At 34.4% G+C, this 21,374-nt stretch overlaps 2 protein-coding genes across 6 annotated transcripts in view; one reads left to right on the top strand and one right to left on the bottom strand.

Annotated features, from left to right (window-relative positions):
- The window catches only part of LOC130675136 (calcitonin gene-related peptide type 1 receptor-like), a 222,135-nt gene that overhangs the window by 98,191 nt on the left and 102,570 nt on the right, over positions 1–21,374 (top strand). The gene's annotated exons all lie outside the window — the stretch shown is intronic.
- On the bottom strand, positions 262–4,541 carry LOC130675123 (uncharacterized). The gene is made up of 2 exons (XM_057480618.1): positions 4,341–4,541; positions 262–4,235 (listed from the first exon to the last, which is right to left on the bottom strand). Exon 2 carries the CDS (start codon positions 4,205–4,207, stop codon positions 686–688), a length of 3,522 nt encoding a protein of 1,173 aa, XP_057336601.1. The 5' UTR covers positions 4,208–4,235; positions 4,341–4,541; the 3' UTR covers positions 262–685.

Below are 21,374 nucleotides of genomic sequence, written 5' to 3'. Positions count from 1 at the left end.
TCATAAAAATTCGTCATACTAAAATTGATAACAAGCAAAATAAATGTTTGTTCAAATTTGTTTTTAGTCAACTTTGAAAATCTTGTTTCGATGAAAAAAAATTTTCGGCAATAACAAATGTCACGTGTCCACACCACAACTTTACGGCTGGATCACCGAGCAGTGGATAAAAATTAACAAAAAATGAATGACACTATTAGGCTTCGGGCATTTTCTAATAAATAAAAAACATAATTCGTAGTTTGCTCATATCAATATTCTGTATAATTTACAATTTTATTTTATAATATTACAAAGTCATTGTTCGGAAAAGTCGATTATTTATTAAGTGCTGGAATTAAAAAAAAATTATACATTAATCGCTTAAATACGTACTTCAGTTGGACAATACGTTAGAGTAAAAAACCCTAAAATAAAATTACATAAATAATAGTAATTGAAACTTTCACTAATCATTCTTATTTTTTATGTTACACGTGTTTAAAAATTCATTAACAATACAACAATAACCTTAGTATCGATAATTATAAAATTTCATGCAGTAAAATATTTTTACATGACTCCTACTTATTAATTACTACTTTTAAAAAATAGTTAAAAACGCACTCGCCTACGGGGTTGTAGTTATTTACATTACGGGAAGAGACACAAGTTCAGCGAGCCGTAGATAGCTTTTGATTTGCCTCTATAATAACTTAAGACGATCTGCAAGCCTTCTAGCTTTCCAATTTCCGAAACCTCGGAGACAATCGATGACTTCTTTTTGATATTGCCGATCGCCGATGCAAGAATCGATATATTTATGAAGATGGTTAGCAATATTTTTAGTGGCGTTTTTGCCAAAAGATTTGGAACTATTAGGCAAAAGTATGTTGACAGCCGTTGCTAATTTCTCGGGAGTGGCTTTGTTAACAATACAAGTGTATGTGAACAATAAGAAGAATGTGGAATCTCGATCAGTTTTCACGTCCGAATCGACTGCCGCCTTTGTCGCAGTATAAGCTAACTTACGTTTTATACTATTGTTCGGCAAATGATATATTATATTATTGATCAATTCATGTACGAAATAATTTGCTGGATAGAATGACGGTTCAGTAGGATGAGGAACATCCAAATTTCCTTTAACAATTTTGACGAATATATTTCTGAATCGGTTCAATCTGTCTTCTAACTTATCTCGCGCTGTTACAATGTAATTAATTAGATAACTATGGCCTGCAGACTGTACATTTTGTGGTAGTGACAAATCAAGAACATACTTGTCAATTATTTCATTGTGCAATTCGTCAGAAAACAGAACTAATATGTTCTTATCAATATTAAGTAGCTTTGTAATATAGAACCAAACGACATCTCGCTGCGAATCGTTTCCCTCATCGCCGAGTCTACGAAAGAGGCTAAATAATTTCCGGACATATTCCGCAATGAACTCATTAGGGATGTGATCAAATTTCATAAGAGATCCAAAAGTATATTTATCATCTGGTCTTAGTCCGTCGATACATTTATTAATCAATTCCCAGTTATTGGCCTTAGGAAATGCTTTAAAAAGTTTAATCACATTTCTGAACACTAACTTACGAATTTTCAGATCTGTTTCGTAGGTCCACAAGAACGTCAGGACAAAGTGTAAATATTCAACATTCTCGATCATACACAATAACCTAATTCCGAGTTTTCGTATAGCCACCGGTTGAACAATCGGTCCCCATTTCAAGAGATCTATTGCAAACAAAATAATTTTAGGAACGGCCGTTCGTCGGCTTACATTAATAAGGCAATTAAATCCCGTTTCGACCCATTTATTGGCACAGAATTTGAGTATCAAATCCAAAGATACTGGGGGGTTAGCAACACTTAAGGCTCTCAGAACACCATTGGCTTTCATGCCAGGCGGGGCAGGATCTTCAAAAGTAACCTTCATAGCTTGGAACCCGCCGACAAGTGGTAAGAAGGGCTCAAGTTCCGGTCCTTGAAGCAGAAATGCCAGAGCAATTAGATCTCGTTCGTCTCTAAACCTTTCATAGTTCTCTTGTAGCCTTCTAACAATCTTTATCGGCAGATCCTGACACCACCGACTCAGTCTGAGAAATTTTCGAGCTAACCAATGGCTCTTCAAAAGGGATTTATTTTTGACAGCAAGTATAGGAATTCTGTAATGACATTCGTTCACAAACAACTCCCAATTATATTCAAAACATTGTGGATCGGTCTTTAGCATTTTCCAGGTAACCTTTGATGCCAAAGTAAGAGGTACTACAGTCTTAGGTAATTTTTCGGTTTTCCTTACACTTTCACTGACGCAGTCGGTGTAAAGATCCTGATCCAAGTTTCTTACTGCGACTTTCAGATTTTTCATGTAAATATCATCTCTCATGTGATATCTCAGGATTAACCGCAATTTTTCCACCAATTTCGGATGATCTTTAATAAGAATAACTTTGACATCAGATTTTGCTTCAGTTACTGCATTATTAAAGTCATGAATCGATACTAACAAAGTTATGAATCCAGAACTCCTCGCGTGTTCAGAAATAGGAAGCTCATATTCCAGCTGATTAGTGATGAAGTGTTCTAGGCAGATTCTATTGTATTGAAAATTATCTGTAAAAACTAGCCATTTAGCAAACCGAAGGTTCAAATAAAATTCTGTAAGCAATTGCATGCTACGCGTGTTATCATTAATATTATTCTCCAAATCGTAACGAACTGCAGCCCTAATCAAATTTAATGGCATCTTGTAGTACCAATTTGTGAACTTGTTTTTCGTTGAATCGATGAATTTGATCAACGCATCCCAATTGTCGCTGGTTAAAGTATTTAATGGGTATATGGTTACTATAAATCTAAAAATACCGATCAGTACCGGTTCAGGTTCATTTATGTGCTCTGCTGCGATGTATTCGATAACTTTCAGGAACGATTCACTGTCGGCATTAACTTGGCACGTATACATTAAGTTTTCTAATGTCCGGAGCCGTTTATTTAAATCGCTTTCGTGTATGAAATCAAATTTCAAGCGCCTTATTGACTTATCACAGGGTAAAAAACAAACCCACGGCACATCGGAACAACGTGCCTTTGTATTATCGATATATTCAAGGAATTCTTCCACTAACTTGATCCGATCTTCGCGTGGAAGCATCCAAAGAGTTGTTGTCGTAATTTTTGTATAGAAATCTAGTAATTTAACTCCGTAAACTTCTTCGAATGTAGAAATCATCAAAGGCAATCTATCATCGTTTGGAAGACATTTTAGGTACTGAACTAATTTATCGAATTCAAATGAATTTTTGTCGGGCGGAAATTGCTGCTTAAACATGGCCTTGAACTGAAGGTCAGTGAGGTTTCTACTTACGACTTTATGATTTAACATTGGTAGAAAGAATTTTACATTTCTCATTAAAGCGTCGGGGAAGTTTTCAAAAAAGAATTCAGTGCTACGGCGGCTTAACTTTATATTGAAGTTGTTGTTATGCATTTCGATGAGTTCCATGAAAGTGTCGGGATATTCCTTTAATAATCTGGGAAGAAAAGACGCATAAGACTGTAAATCAACGGGTCGTAAATTTCGTTCGAATTCGTCGTCACTTTTTTTGCTTAGCTTTAGATACTTAATTACAAGTTTTGGATACTTGTCGAATAAAATTCGTACCATTCCATTATTAAGCCGTAGTCCATGCTCCTTGATGCGATTCCAGATAAATGATTCACCGCAAGCTTTCAGTAGTGGGTTAGCTTGTTTTTCCTCGTGTATCAGAATCAGCGTAGTATAAAATTGTTCAGCGATAACAGGTTTCCTGGTCAAATTTTTAGCCAATGTTTTGATAATTTTATGTCGACTGTGCAAAGATACATACGGAAAAATCTGTGCCTGGTAGTAGTGAGCCCGATAATTTTCATGGCTGCCATTAAAAAACCACTTGGCTTTAAGCGCTCGACCAAACACAGCAGAGTCATCGGATTTCAAAGCTTTGCAAATTTCCTCAAATTGTCCTGATAATCGCGCGACCTCCACTTGCACCAGTGGTTTTAAAGCCTCCGGTATTTCCGACGAATGGACAGTCAATGGCATCGAAGCATTTTGATTTTCTGATTCAATTATTTTTTTCGTGATGCTGTATAATGTCTTAAACTTATCACCCGGTGTGTTTCCTTTAACTTTCTGAATCGCACTCAAATATGGTGATGGTCCCTGTGCCATTATCGCAACTTCACACCGTCAAAAAAATCTAGGTTCAAAAAAAATAAATATCAATTTAAACCAAAAATCATAACAAAATTAAAATGTATCACGAATAATTAACACTTTTAACGTAATTAATAACTTCAATTACCTATTGAATGATTAATTTTATTTTACTCTCTTTTTATCTGAAGAAAGTACGAAAAACATTTAATCACAACGGTCGTCAATTGCTAATTACACTTTTTGTAGTCACTAATAAAATATAACCGCGAATATTTTTTTGTTTTCAATTATGTTTTATTAAATAAATGTGCGATTTGTAAACTGACTCGTAACTCAACACCCGTTCCGTTACATGCCACCGTATGAAATGAACACGTGCTAAATATTTAGCGACCGAGTCTTTCATCGATACGTGCTGCCTCTAAATATCAACAAATAAAATGATAATCTCTCATACCCCGATTACCGCCAAATAATTATATTTGGATTTATTTATTTAAATACTTCAACAAATCTTTAAATTTCAATCCCTCCTTTATAGAAATTCTTTATACCAAAATCGATAACAAGCAAAAGAAATGTTTGTTCAAATTTATTTCTAGTCTATTCCAAAATGTTTGTTTAGATGAAGAACAATTTTTTTCTAAATATCTCAGGCAATAAAAACTCAACATAAAAACAAGTAAATCAAATCTCATTACTTAAAAGTTATTAATTTTTCTGAAAAAGTAAAAACAACATAAATATTCAAATATTTAAAAAAATTAGTCGAGGTTAAAAATCTTTTATTGTTAACAAAAATTATAGATACAGTAATTTCAAAATTTTCGAAAGTATTACTTAGAGTTTTACTTAAACTATCAAATTTTCAGCTGTAGTTGAAGTTACTGCGAGTCGGAGTAAAGAAATTTTCGGACCGACTTCAATAACCTCAACTACAGATGTAGTAACGCCAACAGTCATCAAAATGCACTACAATATCCCGTGACTGAAAAATATTGAAGTACAATTTCATTTTGTAGCATATAAAAAAAATCCCATGGATTCCCATGAGGATTTTCCGGGTATCAGTTTAGGCTGGGCCGTGACCAAAAAATTTTTGATGTTCATATTTATATTAGTTTATCAATCGATTATCAGTACTGCGATTTTCTGAGCTTCCGGAAAAATGTATAAAAATTTCCTCGAAAGACTTTTATTTTTTGAGTCCCGTAAATATTTGAAACGTGATTAGAAATCTAATATCCGGAAGTTCGGTTAGTAGACCGACCCTTAATAGCCTAGCTTATTCTTCGCGATATAAATGGCTGATAAAACACCTGGATGGGTATGTTTACTCAGAGTATCAAAAATCGCTTGAAAACGTTTATCATTAATTTTCTTATTCTGAAATGACAACAGATACGCCGCGAGAATAGGAGCCGATTCATTCTTAACTCCCATGAGGGCTTCTATCATATCCAATTTATACTCAGGAAAATTGGTTTCAAAGTTAAGAAACCCTGAAAATATATTCAAGCATCTAGCAATGAAGCCCATTAATTCTGATGAAAAAATTTTGATAAGTGAGGGCAGACGTTTGCCAACTTTGCAAGCGAATCTCCTCGGCGTGATTCTGACTTTCATAAGAGAAGCGAATTTCATGTTTAGATAAATTAGTGGATCCCGATGCGGACGCATTATTGATGTAAATGATTCTATCAATAGACAAATTAGTCGGTGAGTAACAAGATCAAATGATTGATTATTCACTGTGACGTTAAATACACTAGCAACAAAATAATATCCCGGGTGAAAATCCTCGGACAGATAAGTGCCGTTGTAATAATCGTCGGCATGTTTAATGAAAATTTCTTTAAACCGTTTCAATCTCTCTTCCAACTTACTTCGCGCGAGTAAAATATAACAGTTTATAAGATAAGTGTATGCTGCGTCTAAAACGTTTCGCGGTAATGACAGATCCAAAATGTAGTCGTTAATTATTTTCTCATTCAAATCTTCTGAGAACAGAATTGAAATTTTTGTGTCAATGTTGAATAGATCTATAATGTAAGACCAAATGACATCTGCCTTTGAAACTTTTTTTTTTTTATCCTCATTATCGTCTTCATCATCATCGTCCTCGTCATCGTCATCGTCATCGTCCTCGTCTTCGTCATCGTCATCGTCGACCAGGCTACGAAAGAAGCTAAATAATTTGTGAACATAATCCGCAATGTATTCATTAGGAATGAAGTCAAATTTCATTAGACACTTAAAAACGTCTTTATCATCTGCTTCAAGACCGTCGATGCACTCACTAATCATTGCCCAGGTCTCGTCATTGGGATCTGTTTCAAAAACTTTAAACACTTTTTTGAACACTAACGTACGAATTGTCTGATGCGTTTCGGATCTCCACAAATCCATCAGGATTCCGCGGGATTGTTTGACATCCGCGACCATACAAAAGAGCCCAATTCCGTGTTTTTTTACAGAAATCGGTCGGTCCATCAGCGTCTTTGTAAACGAAATGACTTTAGGTAACGCCATTCGTCGGCTGACATTGACAAGACATTTGACTGCCGTGTGAATGTAATCACCTGTGCAGAATTTCAGGACCAAATCTAAAGACACTGGGGGATTGACGAGCTTAAACCCTAGAGGAATGTAAGACCGTATTTCGTTATAAATCTGGACATCTTCGTCATTTGGATCAATCACAGCAGACGTTGGTACAAAAGGTTCAACAATCTGCTCGAGTGTTGACCCCTCAACCATTGCTGCCAAAAGAACCAATGCTTTGCCCACTTTCTTCTCTTCAACGTCTTCCAAAGACTTGTCTGCAAAGTCGATGCCCAAATCTTGGTACCAACAGCACAGACGAACGAATCTCTGTATTCTTGAACGCTTTATTCGCCACGTGCACTGTTCTAAGTACCATTCCCAGTTTTTCATTACTTTTTCCGGAGTATTTTTGAGAATTTTCAAACCTTCTGATTCTACATTGACATCCATTTCTTCTTTTCCCAGCCAAGCGTCATAAATATCTCTCTCGCCATTTTTTAGTGTTGACTCCAGTAAATTGACTTCATGATCACAAGCCATATGACCGCCGAACATTTCTTTTGCTTTCTCGAACAACCAGGGGTAGTCTCGGATGGACATTTTTGAAAACGGTGATTTTTCAAGCGAATTATGGTCGTTAAATTTATACATCGATTCCAAAATACTTACAATGAACCTCACTGAATTCATTTTTTTTTCATCCGCTTTTGTAGGAAGCAAATTTATGAAGTCTTCCAAACATCTTTTTTTAAATAACAAATTGTCCTTCACTAGAGTCCACGGAACATCAAACGTGGTATTCTTGTCTAACAATAAGTCAGCCATAAAATTTATTCTGTCATCAATAGGATAATTATTTGTCAGATTATATTTTATTTCCGCGATAACTAGATCCGGAATATTGTTATATTGAAAGTAACAGTTGCCTGATTTCAGTTTCATATATTTTATCAAATCAAAAATTACTTCCCAATGTTGTCGCGTAAAACTTTTCAGATCGCATTTTTCTAATATCGTTATAAAAACGGGCCGCAAAGTAAAATGGAATTCATTTTTATGTCTGGTTAAGATATATTTGAATACTTGAAGCAACGAGTGGTTGTCTGAATTAATAACGCAGGTGTAAATCAACTGCTGGAGAAGATGACACCGATCATCGAAAGATGATGATCCCTTTATTGTTGTTTTGATTCGTTCAATTGATTCGTCGCACGACAAATAACAAATCCAAGACTCGTCGGAAAATGAACACTCATCAGTTGGATACTCCTTCAATTGTATTCTCGCTTGCTTGATGCGTTCATCTCGCGGAAGTGACCTCAATAATCGGGGTGTGATTTTTTCGGGGTGGTCTAATAAGTTGGCTTTGAAAACTTCTTCAAATAACGACAGGATCAGAGGCGTCTTCTTGCTCTCCGGAAGGAATGTTAAGTAATTGTAGATATTTTGGTATTCGAATGATTCGATTGTGGGAGGAAATAGTTGGACTATAATACTTTTGAACTGATCTTCGGTGAGTTTCGTTGTCATGGTCTTCAGATCCAGTATGGGCATAAATAATTTAACGTTCTTCATTAGCGAATTGATGTTGGTTTTTAAAAATAATTCTGTACGAGTGCGACTCAATCTTACATTGAAGTCATCGTTGTGCATTTCGACGAGCTCTGCAAAAGTATCTGGACATTTTTTAACCAATCGCGGGAGAAAATCTGACAGAGACCACAAATTAAGGAGCCGGAAATTTCTTTCGTATGGTTCATTACTTTTTTTGCTTAATTTCAGATATTTGACAACGAGTGCTGGATATTTATAGAATAAATTTCGTACTAATCTATTATTAAGCCGTACTTTATGCTCTGCGACGCAATTCCAGATAAATGATTCACTGCAAGCCATCAGTAGTGGGTGAGCTTGTTTTTCTCCGTACATCAAAGTCAGCGCAGTGTAAAATTCTTCAGCGATAGCGGGATTCGCGGTTAAATTATTAGTCAACGCTTTGATAATTTTAAGTCGACTCTGCAGAGATACGACCGGAAAAATCTGTGCCTTGTAGAAATGAACCCTACAATTTTCATGGCTGCCATTGAAAAACCACTTGGCCTTGAGTGCTCGATCAAACACTAAAGAGTCATCGGATTTCAAAGCTTCGCAAATTCCCTCAAATTGTCCCGATAATCGCTCGATCTCTTCTTGTACCAGAGGTTTCAAAGCCTCCGGTAATTCCGACGAATTAATAGCGAATTCCATCGAAGCATTTTGATTTTTTGATTCAAGTATTTTTTTCGCGATGCGGTTCAGTGTATGAAACTTATCACTCGGTTTACTTCCTTCGACTTCTTGAATCCCACTTAAATACGGCGATAATTCCATCACGTCTATCATCATAGATTTTGAATCGAACTTTAACACTAAAAACACAAGAACTAACTCCCAATAATTACAATTCCAATAATTGTTATTCAATTCAGAATATTACTCTGTGCAATAAATCTATTGAGTAGTGACCCGCTAAACATATGTTACATATTTATCACAGAATTCGAACATAGCAGCGAAAGGTTTACTTGGCCTTCGACATTTTTATATCAACTGACTATTCCTCTATTCACTCGCCGGTATCTGACATTCTTAATATTTTTTAGTCGAAACTACGCATGCTCGTTCACAGACATGGGCCATCAATGTCACACATACATACAATTTTACAGCTGAATCATAGAGCACTAGATAAAAACTAACTAAAATATATATGACATTACTAAGCCTCGAGCACTTTCCAAGAAATAAAAAACATAATTCGTTGATTTTTCATATTTTTTATATCTATATCGTTATAATTTACTATCTTATCTTATATTGTTATAAAGTTACTGTTCGAAAAAGTCGACGATTGATTAGTTGCTCGAATTAGAAAAAAAATGATCAATTAATTGCCTATTTTTTTTTTACTTTTTTTTATAATAATACACGGAAATAAATTTTCTTTAAAAATTACCGTCAAATTCACTGTAATCGTGGGACGAATGGCACGATTACAGTGAATTTTATTCGGTTTTTGATAAATTTTATGAAGTCTACCACAAGATAAATAAATTTTTTCGTAATTTTTATTTCAAAAATGATAATAAATAAAAGCGCCGCATTATGTCTCACGATTACTGTGAATTTAACGGTAACTTTTCAAAAAAATTTCTTTCCGTGTACGTAAAAATTAATTAACTATCAAAATTATATGTCGTCACATAGTTTAGATCAAATTAAAATTTACTTCATAATTACCTGAAGTATTTAACGGTGACTGAAAAAAAATAAGAACATTGATGAAAAAACTATAACTTATATTATTTTGGAACAGAAGGAAAACACATTAATTTAATATATATAGTGTTTATATTTTTTTTGGCTTTTATTAAAAAAGTAGGGAAGGGTGGGGCAGAGCGGCCCCCATGGGGTAGAGCGGCCCTCCTGAAATTTTGACCAAAAAAAAAATTTTTTTTTTTTCGACTAATTACTATAAATCCGGTTTGTTTGCGCATTTTTACCCCTACGCATGACATTTGGGGCAAAATGAACAAGCCCAAAATTTTGAAAAAGTGATTTTTTCATATTTTTATCGTCAAATTAAAAAAAAATTATTATAATTACACATTTCTAGCCCTACGCATAACACCTGGGGCAAAATGGACCAGCCGAAACTTCCGGAAAAATTATTTTTTCATATTTTTCGGCCGTTTCTCGATGTAAGAGGCAAATTTGGTCACTAAAAATTTATAAAAATAAAATTTTTTTTTAGTTGATAAATTTTTGAAATAAAGTAAAACTATAGAATTGTTTTTTTTTTATTAAATAACAGTAAGTAATTAAGGTAATCGAGAGTGAACGATTTATTACATCTTAAAAAATTTTTTTCGAGTAATATAAAACCAAAAATAGTTGTCAAGAGAAAGAAATACGTTCTTAATGATGAAAACAATTAAAAAAAAAAAAAACGAAAAAAAAAAATTTTTTTATCATTTTTTTGAGGGGGGCCGCTCTGCCCCACAAAAAAAAATTTTTTTTTTTTCAGAATTTTGGCAAAATGTACATAAATTTGTTCGAAATAGGACAAAAGTAAAGTGATCTGATGGTTAAAAGCCACAAAAAGTAATAATTGGCTTAGGGGGGCCGCTCTGCCCCACCCTCCCCTACAATATTTAGAGTAACACTCAAAAAGCTTAATGACTTTTTTCGAAAAAAAATAAAAATAACTTTCAAAAATATTTACATAAACATATAGCTTTATTTGACAAAAGATTTACGATAAAATATAGGCAATGGATACTACTACAGGATTGCTATGACTTTTGAGAGAATCGAAAATCTTAAAAATCCGAGAGCTATCGGAATCATCATTTTGAAACGCCAAAAATTGGGCCGCAAGAATCGTAGTCTGATCGTTGTTCAATTCAATCAAATTTTCGCAGACATCCAGCAGATTATCAGTAGTGTTGTCAGGGAAGTACGACTTTAGATAATTAGATAAGGCAGTAGCGATGAATGTAAATGTTTCCGCGGAAAAAATTTTAATCAATGAGGGTAATAGTCCGTTTACTTTACAAGCAACTTCTTCTGGCGAAAATCTTTCTTTTGCGAATAGTGACGCGAATGACAAATGCACATAGAAAAAGGGGTCTTGCTGAGGTTTCAACGTGGAATTGAATGATTCGAGTGCGACCTCGATGAATCGTGCTAGACATGGCTCGTGTGTTTGATTAGCGAGAGTTATTAGAATTCTTGCCAAATTCCGTACAAAATAATTAGCTGGATAGAACAACGGAATACTAGGATGGGGTTTATTCCAATTTTCATTAACAATTTCGACGAATATATTCTTGAAACGTTTCAATCTGTCTTCGAATTTATTTTGCTCTACTGACAGATAATTAAGTAGATAATGATGCCCTGCGGACAGTACATTACTTGGTAATGACAAATCTAGTACATACTTTTCAATTATTTCATCGTGTAATTCATCGGAAAACAGAACTAATATATTGTTATCAATATTGAGTAGCTTTTCGATATGAGACCAGACGACATCTGGCTGCAAACCGTTTTCCTCATCACCGAGTCTACGAAAGAGGCTAAATAATTTGTGAACATAATCCGCGATGTATTCATTAGGAATAGATTTCAATTTCATAAGAGATACAAAAGCATCTTCATCATCTGGCTTAAGACCGTCGATACATTCGCAAATCATTCCCCAGTTCTCGACATTGGGAATTGATTCAAAAACCTTAAACACGTTTTTGAAGACTAACGTGCGAATCGTCTGATGCGTTTCGGATCTCCACAAATCCATCAGGATACCGCGTAATTGTTTGACATCCGCGACCGTACAAAAGAGCCGAATTCCGTGTTTTTTTATAGAAATCGGTTGGTCCATCAGCGTCTTTGCAAACGAAATGACTTTCGGTAACGCCGTTCGTCGGCTCACATTATCAAGACAATTTACTGCCGTGTGAATGTAATCGCCTACACAGAATTTTAGAACTAAATCTAAAGACACTGGCGGATTTACGACATTGAATGCCAATGGAGTAGTAGAGGACATTTGATAGTCGGCTGCAGCATCTTCTTTATCGGCCTCTATTGTAGTTGACGTTGGTACAAAAGCTTCTGCGACCTGCTCAAATGCCGATCCTTCAAACAGGAGCCCCAGAATGATCAATCCTTTAGATTGTTTTTTCTCTTCAATTTCTTTTAAACACCCCTCGGCAAACTTTATCGGCAAATCTTGATACCAGCGACACAATTTTATAAATGTTTGTGCCTCCGGACGTTCAATATCATCAATACATTTTGCCAGGTATAACTCCCAATATTTCATTATTTTTTCCGGATTATTTTTGAGTTTTTGTAACACTTTTGGTGACTCCAAATCTATTTTCTGTTCATCTTCAGCAACCAGTGAATCATAAATTTCACTTTCATATTCTTCCAATATGTCTTTGATCCATTCGACGTCCCAATCATTTTCTTCTTTATCGTTCAAAAATTTTTTAATAGAATCTAAAATCCACGGATAATTTTTGATCGACATTTTTTCTATCGGTGACTTGTCTTTTAGAATACGATCGTTGAAGTCGTAAATCAATCGCATAATGTAACTTACAAATCCAGGAGTCAAATATATTTTTTGATCATCACTTATTAATGAGAGTATTGTAATTAATTCATTTAAATATTTTCTATCGTACGACAAGTCTATCGGACAATAATCTTGCAGAAGTCTCCACTCGAAACCGGTTTTATTCTGTATATTGGACTCAACGAGAAAACTGACTTTGTCAGTTATCGAGTGGTTATTTTCTAAATCATATATAATTCTCGCTTTAAGTAACTCACTTAAGTAAGCAGATTCTTCTCCATTTTTAACAAACAAAAATTTCGTGAAACTGTAAAGTAGCTCCCAATGTTCAAGCGGTAGATTTTGTAAGTGATATTCTTGCAATAGTACCTCAAAAACACCTGTCAGTGTATTACTACGCTCGTTTCTATGTCTCGTCGTGATGTATTTCAGTACTTTGAGCAATTCATCATCATCGGAATTTACAATGCATGTAAAAATTAATTGCTTGAGTAATTGACATCTTTTTTCGCAATCTGACGATTTTTTAATGAGACCTTTTAGATATGGAATCGACTCCTCGCATGGTAAATAACAAACCCACGAACGCGTGGAATAGCGAAATTCATCAGTTGGTTCTTTCTGCAGTTTTACTCTCGCTTGTTTGATGCGTTCGTCGCGCGGAAGTATTCGCATTGCTGTCGGTGAAATTACTTCAGTGCAGTCTAGAAGGTTTACTTTGTAAACCTCTTTAAAAGCCGATGTTATCAGAAGTAATCTTTTTTCTTCTGGTAGATCACACAGATCATACTTGAACAGACGATCGAAATCGAAGTATTTCAATTCTGGATGAAGTAATTGCTGGACAACACTTTTATATTGGCTATCAGTTAGTCTTTTTGCAACGATCGTTGGACTCAAAATTCGCATAAATACGTGAGCGTTTCTTATCAATGCGTCGGTGGATCTTTTCAAAAATAACTCGGTTCGAGTGTGTCTTAAATATATGTTGTAGAAGCGACCGGGAACTTCAAGAAGCTCCACAAAAGTATCTGGATATTTTTTAATTAATCTTGGGAGAAATTCGGACAAAGAATGTAAATAAAGGGGTCGATAATTACGTTCCGATTCGTCAGCACTGTTCTTGCTAAGTTTCAGATATTTAAGTACAAGTTCTGGATACTTGTCGAATAAAAATCGCACTATTCTACTATTAAGCTGAACTTTATGCTCTGTGACGCAATTCCAAATAAATGATTCACTGCAAGCTATTAGTAGTGGGTGAGCTTGTTTCTCTCCGTACATCAAAGTCAGCGCAGTATAAAATTCTTCAGCGATAGCAGAATTCGCGGTTAAATTTTTGGCCAACGCTTTGATAATTTTATTTCGACTCTGCAGAGATACGACCGGAAAAATCTGTGCCTGGTAGTACTGAACCCTACAATTTTTATGGCTGCCATTAAAAAACCACTTGGCTCTAAGCGCCCGATCAAACACTACAGAGTCATCGGATTTCAAAGCTTCGCAAATTCCCTCAAATTGTTCTGATAATCGCGCGACCTCCACTTGCACCAGAGGTTTCAAAGCCTCCGGTAATTCCGACGAATCAACAGCCAATTGCATCGCATCATTTTGATTTTCTGAGTCAACTATTTTTTTCGCGATGCGGTTCAGTGTATTTAACTTATCACCCGGTTTACTTCCCGCGACTTTTTGAATCCCACTTAAATACGGCGATAATTCCATCACATCCATCATCATAGATTTTAAATCGTAACTTAACACTAAAATCACAAGAACTAACTCCTAATAATTACAATTCCAATGATTGTTATTCAATTCAGAATATTATTCTGTGCAATAAATCTATTGAGTAGTAACCCGCTAAACATATGTTACATATTTATCACAAAAGTCGAACAAAACAACGAAAAGTTTACTCGGCCTCCGAAATTTTTATTACAACTGACTATTCCTCTATTCCCTCGCCGGTATCTGACATTCTTAATATTTTTTAGTCGTAACTACGCATGCTCGTTCACAGACATGGGCCATCAATGTCACACATACATACAATTTTACAGCTGAATCATAGAGCACTAGATAAAAATGAACTAAAATATAAATGACACTACTAGGCCTCGAGCATTTTCTAAGAAATAAAAAATATAATTTGTTGGTTTCTTATAATTTTTATATCTACATCGTTCATAATTCTCTATCTTATCTTATATTGTTACAAAGTCACTGTTCCAAAAACTCGACGATTTATAAATTGCTCGAATTGAAAAAAGATAAAGTAATTGCTTGTATTTTTTTCACTTTTTTTTATAATAATATTTCAAAATTTATTAACTATTAAAATTATTGATCGTCATATAGCTTAGATCAAATAAAAATTTACATCATAATTACCTAATATATTTCACGGTGACTGAAAAAAAATACGAATATTGATAAAATAATTATAACTTAGGGGAGGAAGGGGTAAAAGAGGGTACTTAAGGAAATACCAAGTTCCCGAGGACTCAAATACGTGAAATCTTATTTTTTTTCATGATATTCAAAGTAAATAGAAAAAATTTTCAGTTATCGTCGAAAAAAAAAATTTTTCATTTTTGCGGGCAAAGTGGGATACCCCCTAAAAAAGGCAAAAAAAAAAAAAATTTTCTGCATTTTAAACGAATTTGATTAAGATGAATTTTTGTGTAAGTAGGGGAGACTGGGGCAAGACGGCCCACCTGGGGCAAGAAGGCCCACCTCAAAAATTAACCAAAATTTTTTTTTTCTTGTTTTCTTTTGATTATCACAAATTTAGATTATTTACTCATTTTTAGCCCGATACGTGAAACTTGGGGCAAAATGAACCACTCAAAAATTCTAAAAGAAAATGTATTTCATAGTATTATAACCTAGTCATGATTAATTTAATAGAAATATCATTTTTTGGTTAATTATATGGATTTGGATTAAAATAGAGCATTTGAAAAAGTTAAAAAAACCAATAATCAATTTTCTACAGAAGTGAAAAAATGACTCGTATTATATCAAAAAAGGTTATTTCGAGTAATATTAAAGTAAATACAGTTGTTAAAGAGAAAAATATAAACATTTGTTACGCGGGAAATTTTTTACAATTAAAAAAAAAAAATTTTTCTTTCATTTTTTTTCGGAGGGGGCCGTCTTGCCCCAAAAAAAAAATTTTTTTTTCAGGAGCTTCACTAAAATTTTGTTGAATTGAGTTCAAGTTGAACAAGAGTATATCGACTTGGTGGTTAAAAGCCACAAATAATAATAACCGGCTTAGGTGGGCCGTCTTGCCCCGCTCTCCCCTAATTTACACGAAGAAAAATTATATTTTACATGTTTATTGGATACAAATGAATTAAAAAAATTTTTAATAGTTTTTATCATAAAACAAACGTCATTAATATTTTTCAACTGACAATTGATTTTTGAAAAAGTTTACCAAAAAAAATTTAAAGTAACGCTTAATTATATTTACAGAAGTGATTTTGGAATGTTTAAAAACCATTTAAAATATAAATTTTTTTTTTATCAAATTTTGGGGGTACCCCCTAGTGCCCCCCCTTCTCCTATATTATTTTGGAACAGAAGGAAAACACCATTAATTAAATATATATAGCGTTTATATTTTTTTGATTTTTATTTAAAAAGTATAATATTCAGAGTAATATACATAAATTTCGATAACGTATTTTGCAAAAAAATATAAATAACTTACAAAAATATTTATATGAATACATAGACGTTTGTTTCTCAAAAGATTTACGATAAAATATAGGCGATGGATACTACTACAGAATTGCTATGACTTTTGAGAGAATCGAAAATCTTAACAATCCGGGAACGATCGGAATCATCATTTTGAAACGCCAAAAATTGGGCCGCAAGAATCGTAGTCTGATCGTTGTTCAATTCAATCAAACTTTCGCAGACTTCCAGCAGATTATCACTAGTGTTGTTAGGGAAGTACGACTTGAGATAATCAGATAAGGAATTAGCGATGAATGTAAATGTTTCCGCGGAAAAAATTTCAATCAATGAGGGTAATAGTCCGTTGACTTTACAAGCAACTTCTTTTGGCGAAAATCTTTCTTTCGCGAATAGTGACGCGAATGAGAAATACACATAGAATAAGGGGCCTTGCTGAGGTTTCAACGTGGAATTGAATGATTCGAGTGCGACCTCGATGAATCGTGCTAGACCTGGCTTGTGTGTTTGATTAGCGAGAGTTATTAGAATTCTTGCTAATCTCCGTACAAAGTAATTAGCTGGATAGAACAACGGAATAGTAGAATGGGGTTTATTCCAATTTTCATTGACAATTTCGACGAAAATATTCTTGAAACGTTCCAGTCTGTCTTCTAATTTATTTTTCTCTACTAAAAGATAATTAAGTAGATAATGATGCCCTGCAGACAGTACATCACCTGGTAATGACAAATCGAGAACATACTTTTCAATTATCTCATTGTGTAATTCATCGGAAAATAGAACTAATATATTGTCATCAACCTTGAGTAGCTTTTCGATATGAGACCAAACGACATCTGGCTGCAAACCGTTTTCCTCATCACCGAGTCTACGAAAGAGGCTAAATAATTTGTGGACATATTCCGCAATGTATTCATTAGGAATGGAATCAAATTTCATAAGAGATTCAAAAGTATCTGTATCATCTGGCTTAAGACCGTCGATACATTCGCAAATCATTCCCCAGGTCTCGTCATTGGGAATTGATTCAAAAACCTTAAACACATTTTTAAACACTAACGCGCGAATTGTCTGATGCGTTTCGGATCTCCACAAATCCATCAGGATACCGCGTAATTGTTTAACATCCGCGACCGTACAAAAGAGCCGAATTCCGTGTTTTTTTATAGAAATCGGTTGGTCCATCAGTGTCTTTGCAAACGAAATGACTTTAGGTAACGCCGTTCGTCGGCTTACATTATCAAGACAATTTACTGCCGTGTGAATGTAATCACCTACGCAGAATTTGAGAACTAAATCTAAAGACACTGGCGGATTTACGACATTGAATGCCGATGGAGTAGTTGAGGTCATTTCATAGTCAGCTGCAGCATCTTCTTCTTCGGGATCTATTGTAGTTGACGTTGGTACAAAAGCTTCTGCGACCTGTTCAAATGCTGATCCTTCAAACAGTAGCCCCAGAATGATCAATCCTTTAGATTGTTTCTTCTCTTCAATTTCGTCTAAACACCCCTCAGCAAACATTATTGGCAAATCTTGATACCAGCGACACATTTTTATAAATGTTCGTGCCTCCGGACGTCTAATATCAGCCATACATTTTGCCAGGTATAACTCCCAATATTTCATTATTTTTTCCGGATTATTTTTGAGTTTCTGTAATATTTTTGGTGACTCAAAATCTATTTTCTGTTGATCTTCAGCAACCAGTGAATCATAAATTTCACTTTCATGTTCTTCCAATATATCTTTGATCCATTCGACGTCCCAACTATTTTCGTCTTTGTCGTTCAAAAATTTTTTAATGGAATCCAAAATCAACGGATAATTTTTTATTGACATTTTTTCTAGCGGTGACTTTTCTTTCAGAATACGGTCGTTGAAGTCGTAAATCAAGTGCATGATGTAACGTACAAATCCAGGAGTCAAATGTTTTTTTTTATCATCACGTATTGATGAGAGTATTCTCATCAATTCACCTAAATATTTTCCATCGTACGACAAGTCTATCGGACAACAATCTTGCAGAAGTCTCCACACGAAAAAGCTTCTATTCTGTATATTGGACTCAACGAGAAAACTGACTTTGTCAGTTATCGGGTGGTTATTTTCTAAATCAAATATAATTCTCGCTTTAAGTAACTCAGATAAATAAGGAGATTCTTTTCCTCTTTTAACAAACAGAAATTTCGTAAAACTGTACAGTAGCTCCCAATGTTCGAGCGGCAGATTTTGTAAGTCATATTCGCTCACTATTACCTCAAAAACACCTCCCAGTATATTACTCCGCTCGTTTCTATGCCTCCTCGTGATGTATTTCAGTACTTTGAGCAATTCATCATCATCGGAATTTACAATGCATGTAAAAATTAATTGCTTGAGTAATTCACATCTTTTTTCGCAATCCGACGTTTTTTTGACGAGACCTTTTAGATGAGGAATCGACTCTTCACATGATAAATAACAAACCCACGAACGCGTGGAATAGCGAAATTCATCAGTTGGCTCTTTCTGCAGTTTTACTCTCGCTTGTTTGATGCGTTCGTCCCGCGGAAGTATTCGCATTGCTGTCGGGGAAATTACATCAGTGCAGTCTAGAAAGTTTACTTTGTAAACCTCTTCAAAAGCCGATGTTATCAGAAGTAATCTTTTTTCTTCTGGTAGATCACACAGATCCCAATCGAACAGACGATCGAAATCGAAGTATTTCAATTCTGGACGAAGTAATTGCTGGATAACACTTTTGTATTGGCTATCAGTTAGTCTTTTTGCAACGATCTTTGGACTCAAAATTTGCATAAATACTTTAGCATTTCTGATCAATGCATCGGTGGATCTTTTCAAAAATAACTGGGTTCGAGTGCGTCTTAAATATATGTTGTAGTAGCGACCGGGAACTTCAAGAAGCTCCACAAAAGTATCTGGATATTTTTTAATTAATCGTGGGAGAAATTCGGACAAAGAATGTAAAAGAAGGGGTCGATAATTACGTTCCAATTCGTCAGCACTGTTCTTGCTAAGTTTCAGATATTTAAGTACAAGTTCTGGATACTTGTCGAATAAAAATCGCACTATTCTACTATTAAGCTGAATTTTATGCTCTGTGACGCAATTCCAGATAAATGATTCACTGCAAGCTATTAGTAGTGGGTGAGCTTGTTTCTCTCCGTACATCAAAGTCAGCGCAGTATAAAATTCTTCAGCGATAGCAGAATTCGCGGTTAAATTTTTGGCCAACGCTTTGATAATTTTATTTCGACTCTGCAGAGATACGACCGGAAAAATCTGTGCCTGGTAGTACTGAACCCTACAATTTTCATGGCTGCCATTGAAAAACCACTTGGCCCTGAGCGCTCGATCAAACACTACAGAGTCATCGGATTTCAAAGCTTCGCAAATTCCTTCAAATTGTCCTGATAATCGCGCGACCTCCACTTGCACCAGAGGTTTCAAAGCCTCCGGTAATTCCAACGAATCAACAGCCAATTGCATCGCTTCATTTTGATTTTCTGAGTCAACTATTTTTTTCGCGATGCGGTTCAGTGCATTCAACTTATCACCCGGTTTACTTCCCGCGACTTTTTGAATCCCACTTAAATACGGCGATAATTCCATCACATCCATCATCATAGATTTTGAATCGAACTTTAACACTAAAAACACAAGAACTAACTCCTAATAATTACAATTCCAATGATTGTTATTCAATTCAGAATATTATTCTGTGCAATAAATCTATTGAGTAGTAACCCGCTAAATATATGTTACATATTTATCACAGAATTCGAACATAGCAGCGAAAGGTTTACTCGGCCTCCGAAATTTTTATTACAACTGACTATTCCTCTATTTCCTCGCCGGCATCTGACATTCTTAATATTTTTTAGTCGAAACTACGCATGCTCGTTCACTCACATGCGTCATCAATGTCACACATACATACAATTTCACAGCTGAATCATAGAGCACTAGATAAAAATGAACTAAAATATAAATGACACTACTAGGCCGCGGGCAATTTCTAAGAAATAAAAATTCTAATTTGTTGGGTTTTTATAATTTTTATATTTATATCTTTTATAATTCACTATCTAATCTTATAATGTTACAAAGGTACTACATATTCGAACAAGCTGACCATTTACTAGTTCCGAGAATAAAAATAATCAATGATAAATTAATTGCTCACTTTTTTTTAAACTTTGTTTTATAATAATATTCAAAAATTAATTAACTATCTAATTTAAATACCATCATATAGTTGAGATCGAATAAAAATTTAAACATCATAATTACCTGAGATATTTTCCGGTGACTAAAAAATGAGAGTTATGACAAAAAAACTGTATCTTATAGGGTAAGGGGGGGGGGGGCAAAACGGGATACTTAACGAAAAATTTAGTTTTTAGGGACATAAATATCGTAAATTAGCTTCATTTTGATTCTATTTTAAATAAATATAACGAATTTTCGACTGCCATCAGAAAAAAAATTTTTATTTTCTGCGGGCAAAATGGGATACCCCAAAAAAAAGTAAATTTTTTTTTTTTTTTTCAAGTGAATAAAATTGATGTAATCATGTCTTTTTAAATTGATGTAAGTAATAAAATTTACTCTCAACATATTTTTAAAGAAGTTTTTCCTTGTTATTTCTTTTCAAAATTTGAAATTGGCGCCAATATTATACTTTTCGCAAAAAATATAAAAATGTTTTTTTTTTTGGCTTTTAATAATGTAGAATGATACTAAATGTCATTTTTGACCATTTTCGAAAGTTTTTTG

The sequence above is a fragment of the Microplitis mediator genome, chromosome 9 (assembly GCF_029852145.1).
Source record: "Microplitis mediator isolate UGA2020A chromosome 9, iyMicMedi2.1, whole genome shotgun sequence".
Taxonomy (NCBI): Eukaryota; Metazoa; Arthropoda; class Insecta; order Hymenoptera; family Braconidae; genus Microplitis; species Microplitis mediator.
The sequence above is the reverse complement of the archived record's forward strand: the minus strand, read 5'-3'. Positions and strand labels throughout refer to the sequence as shown.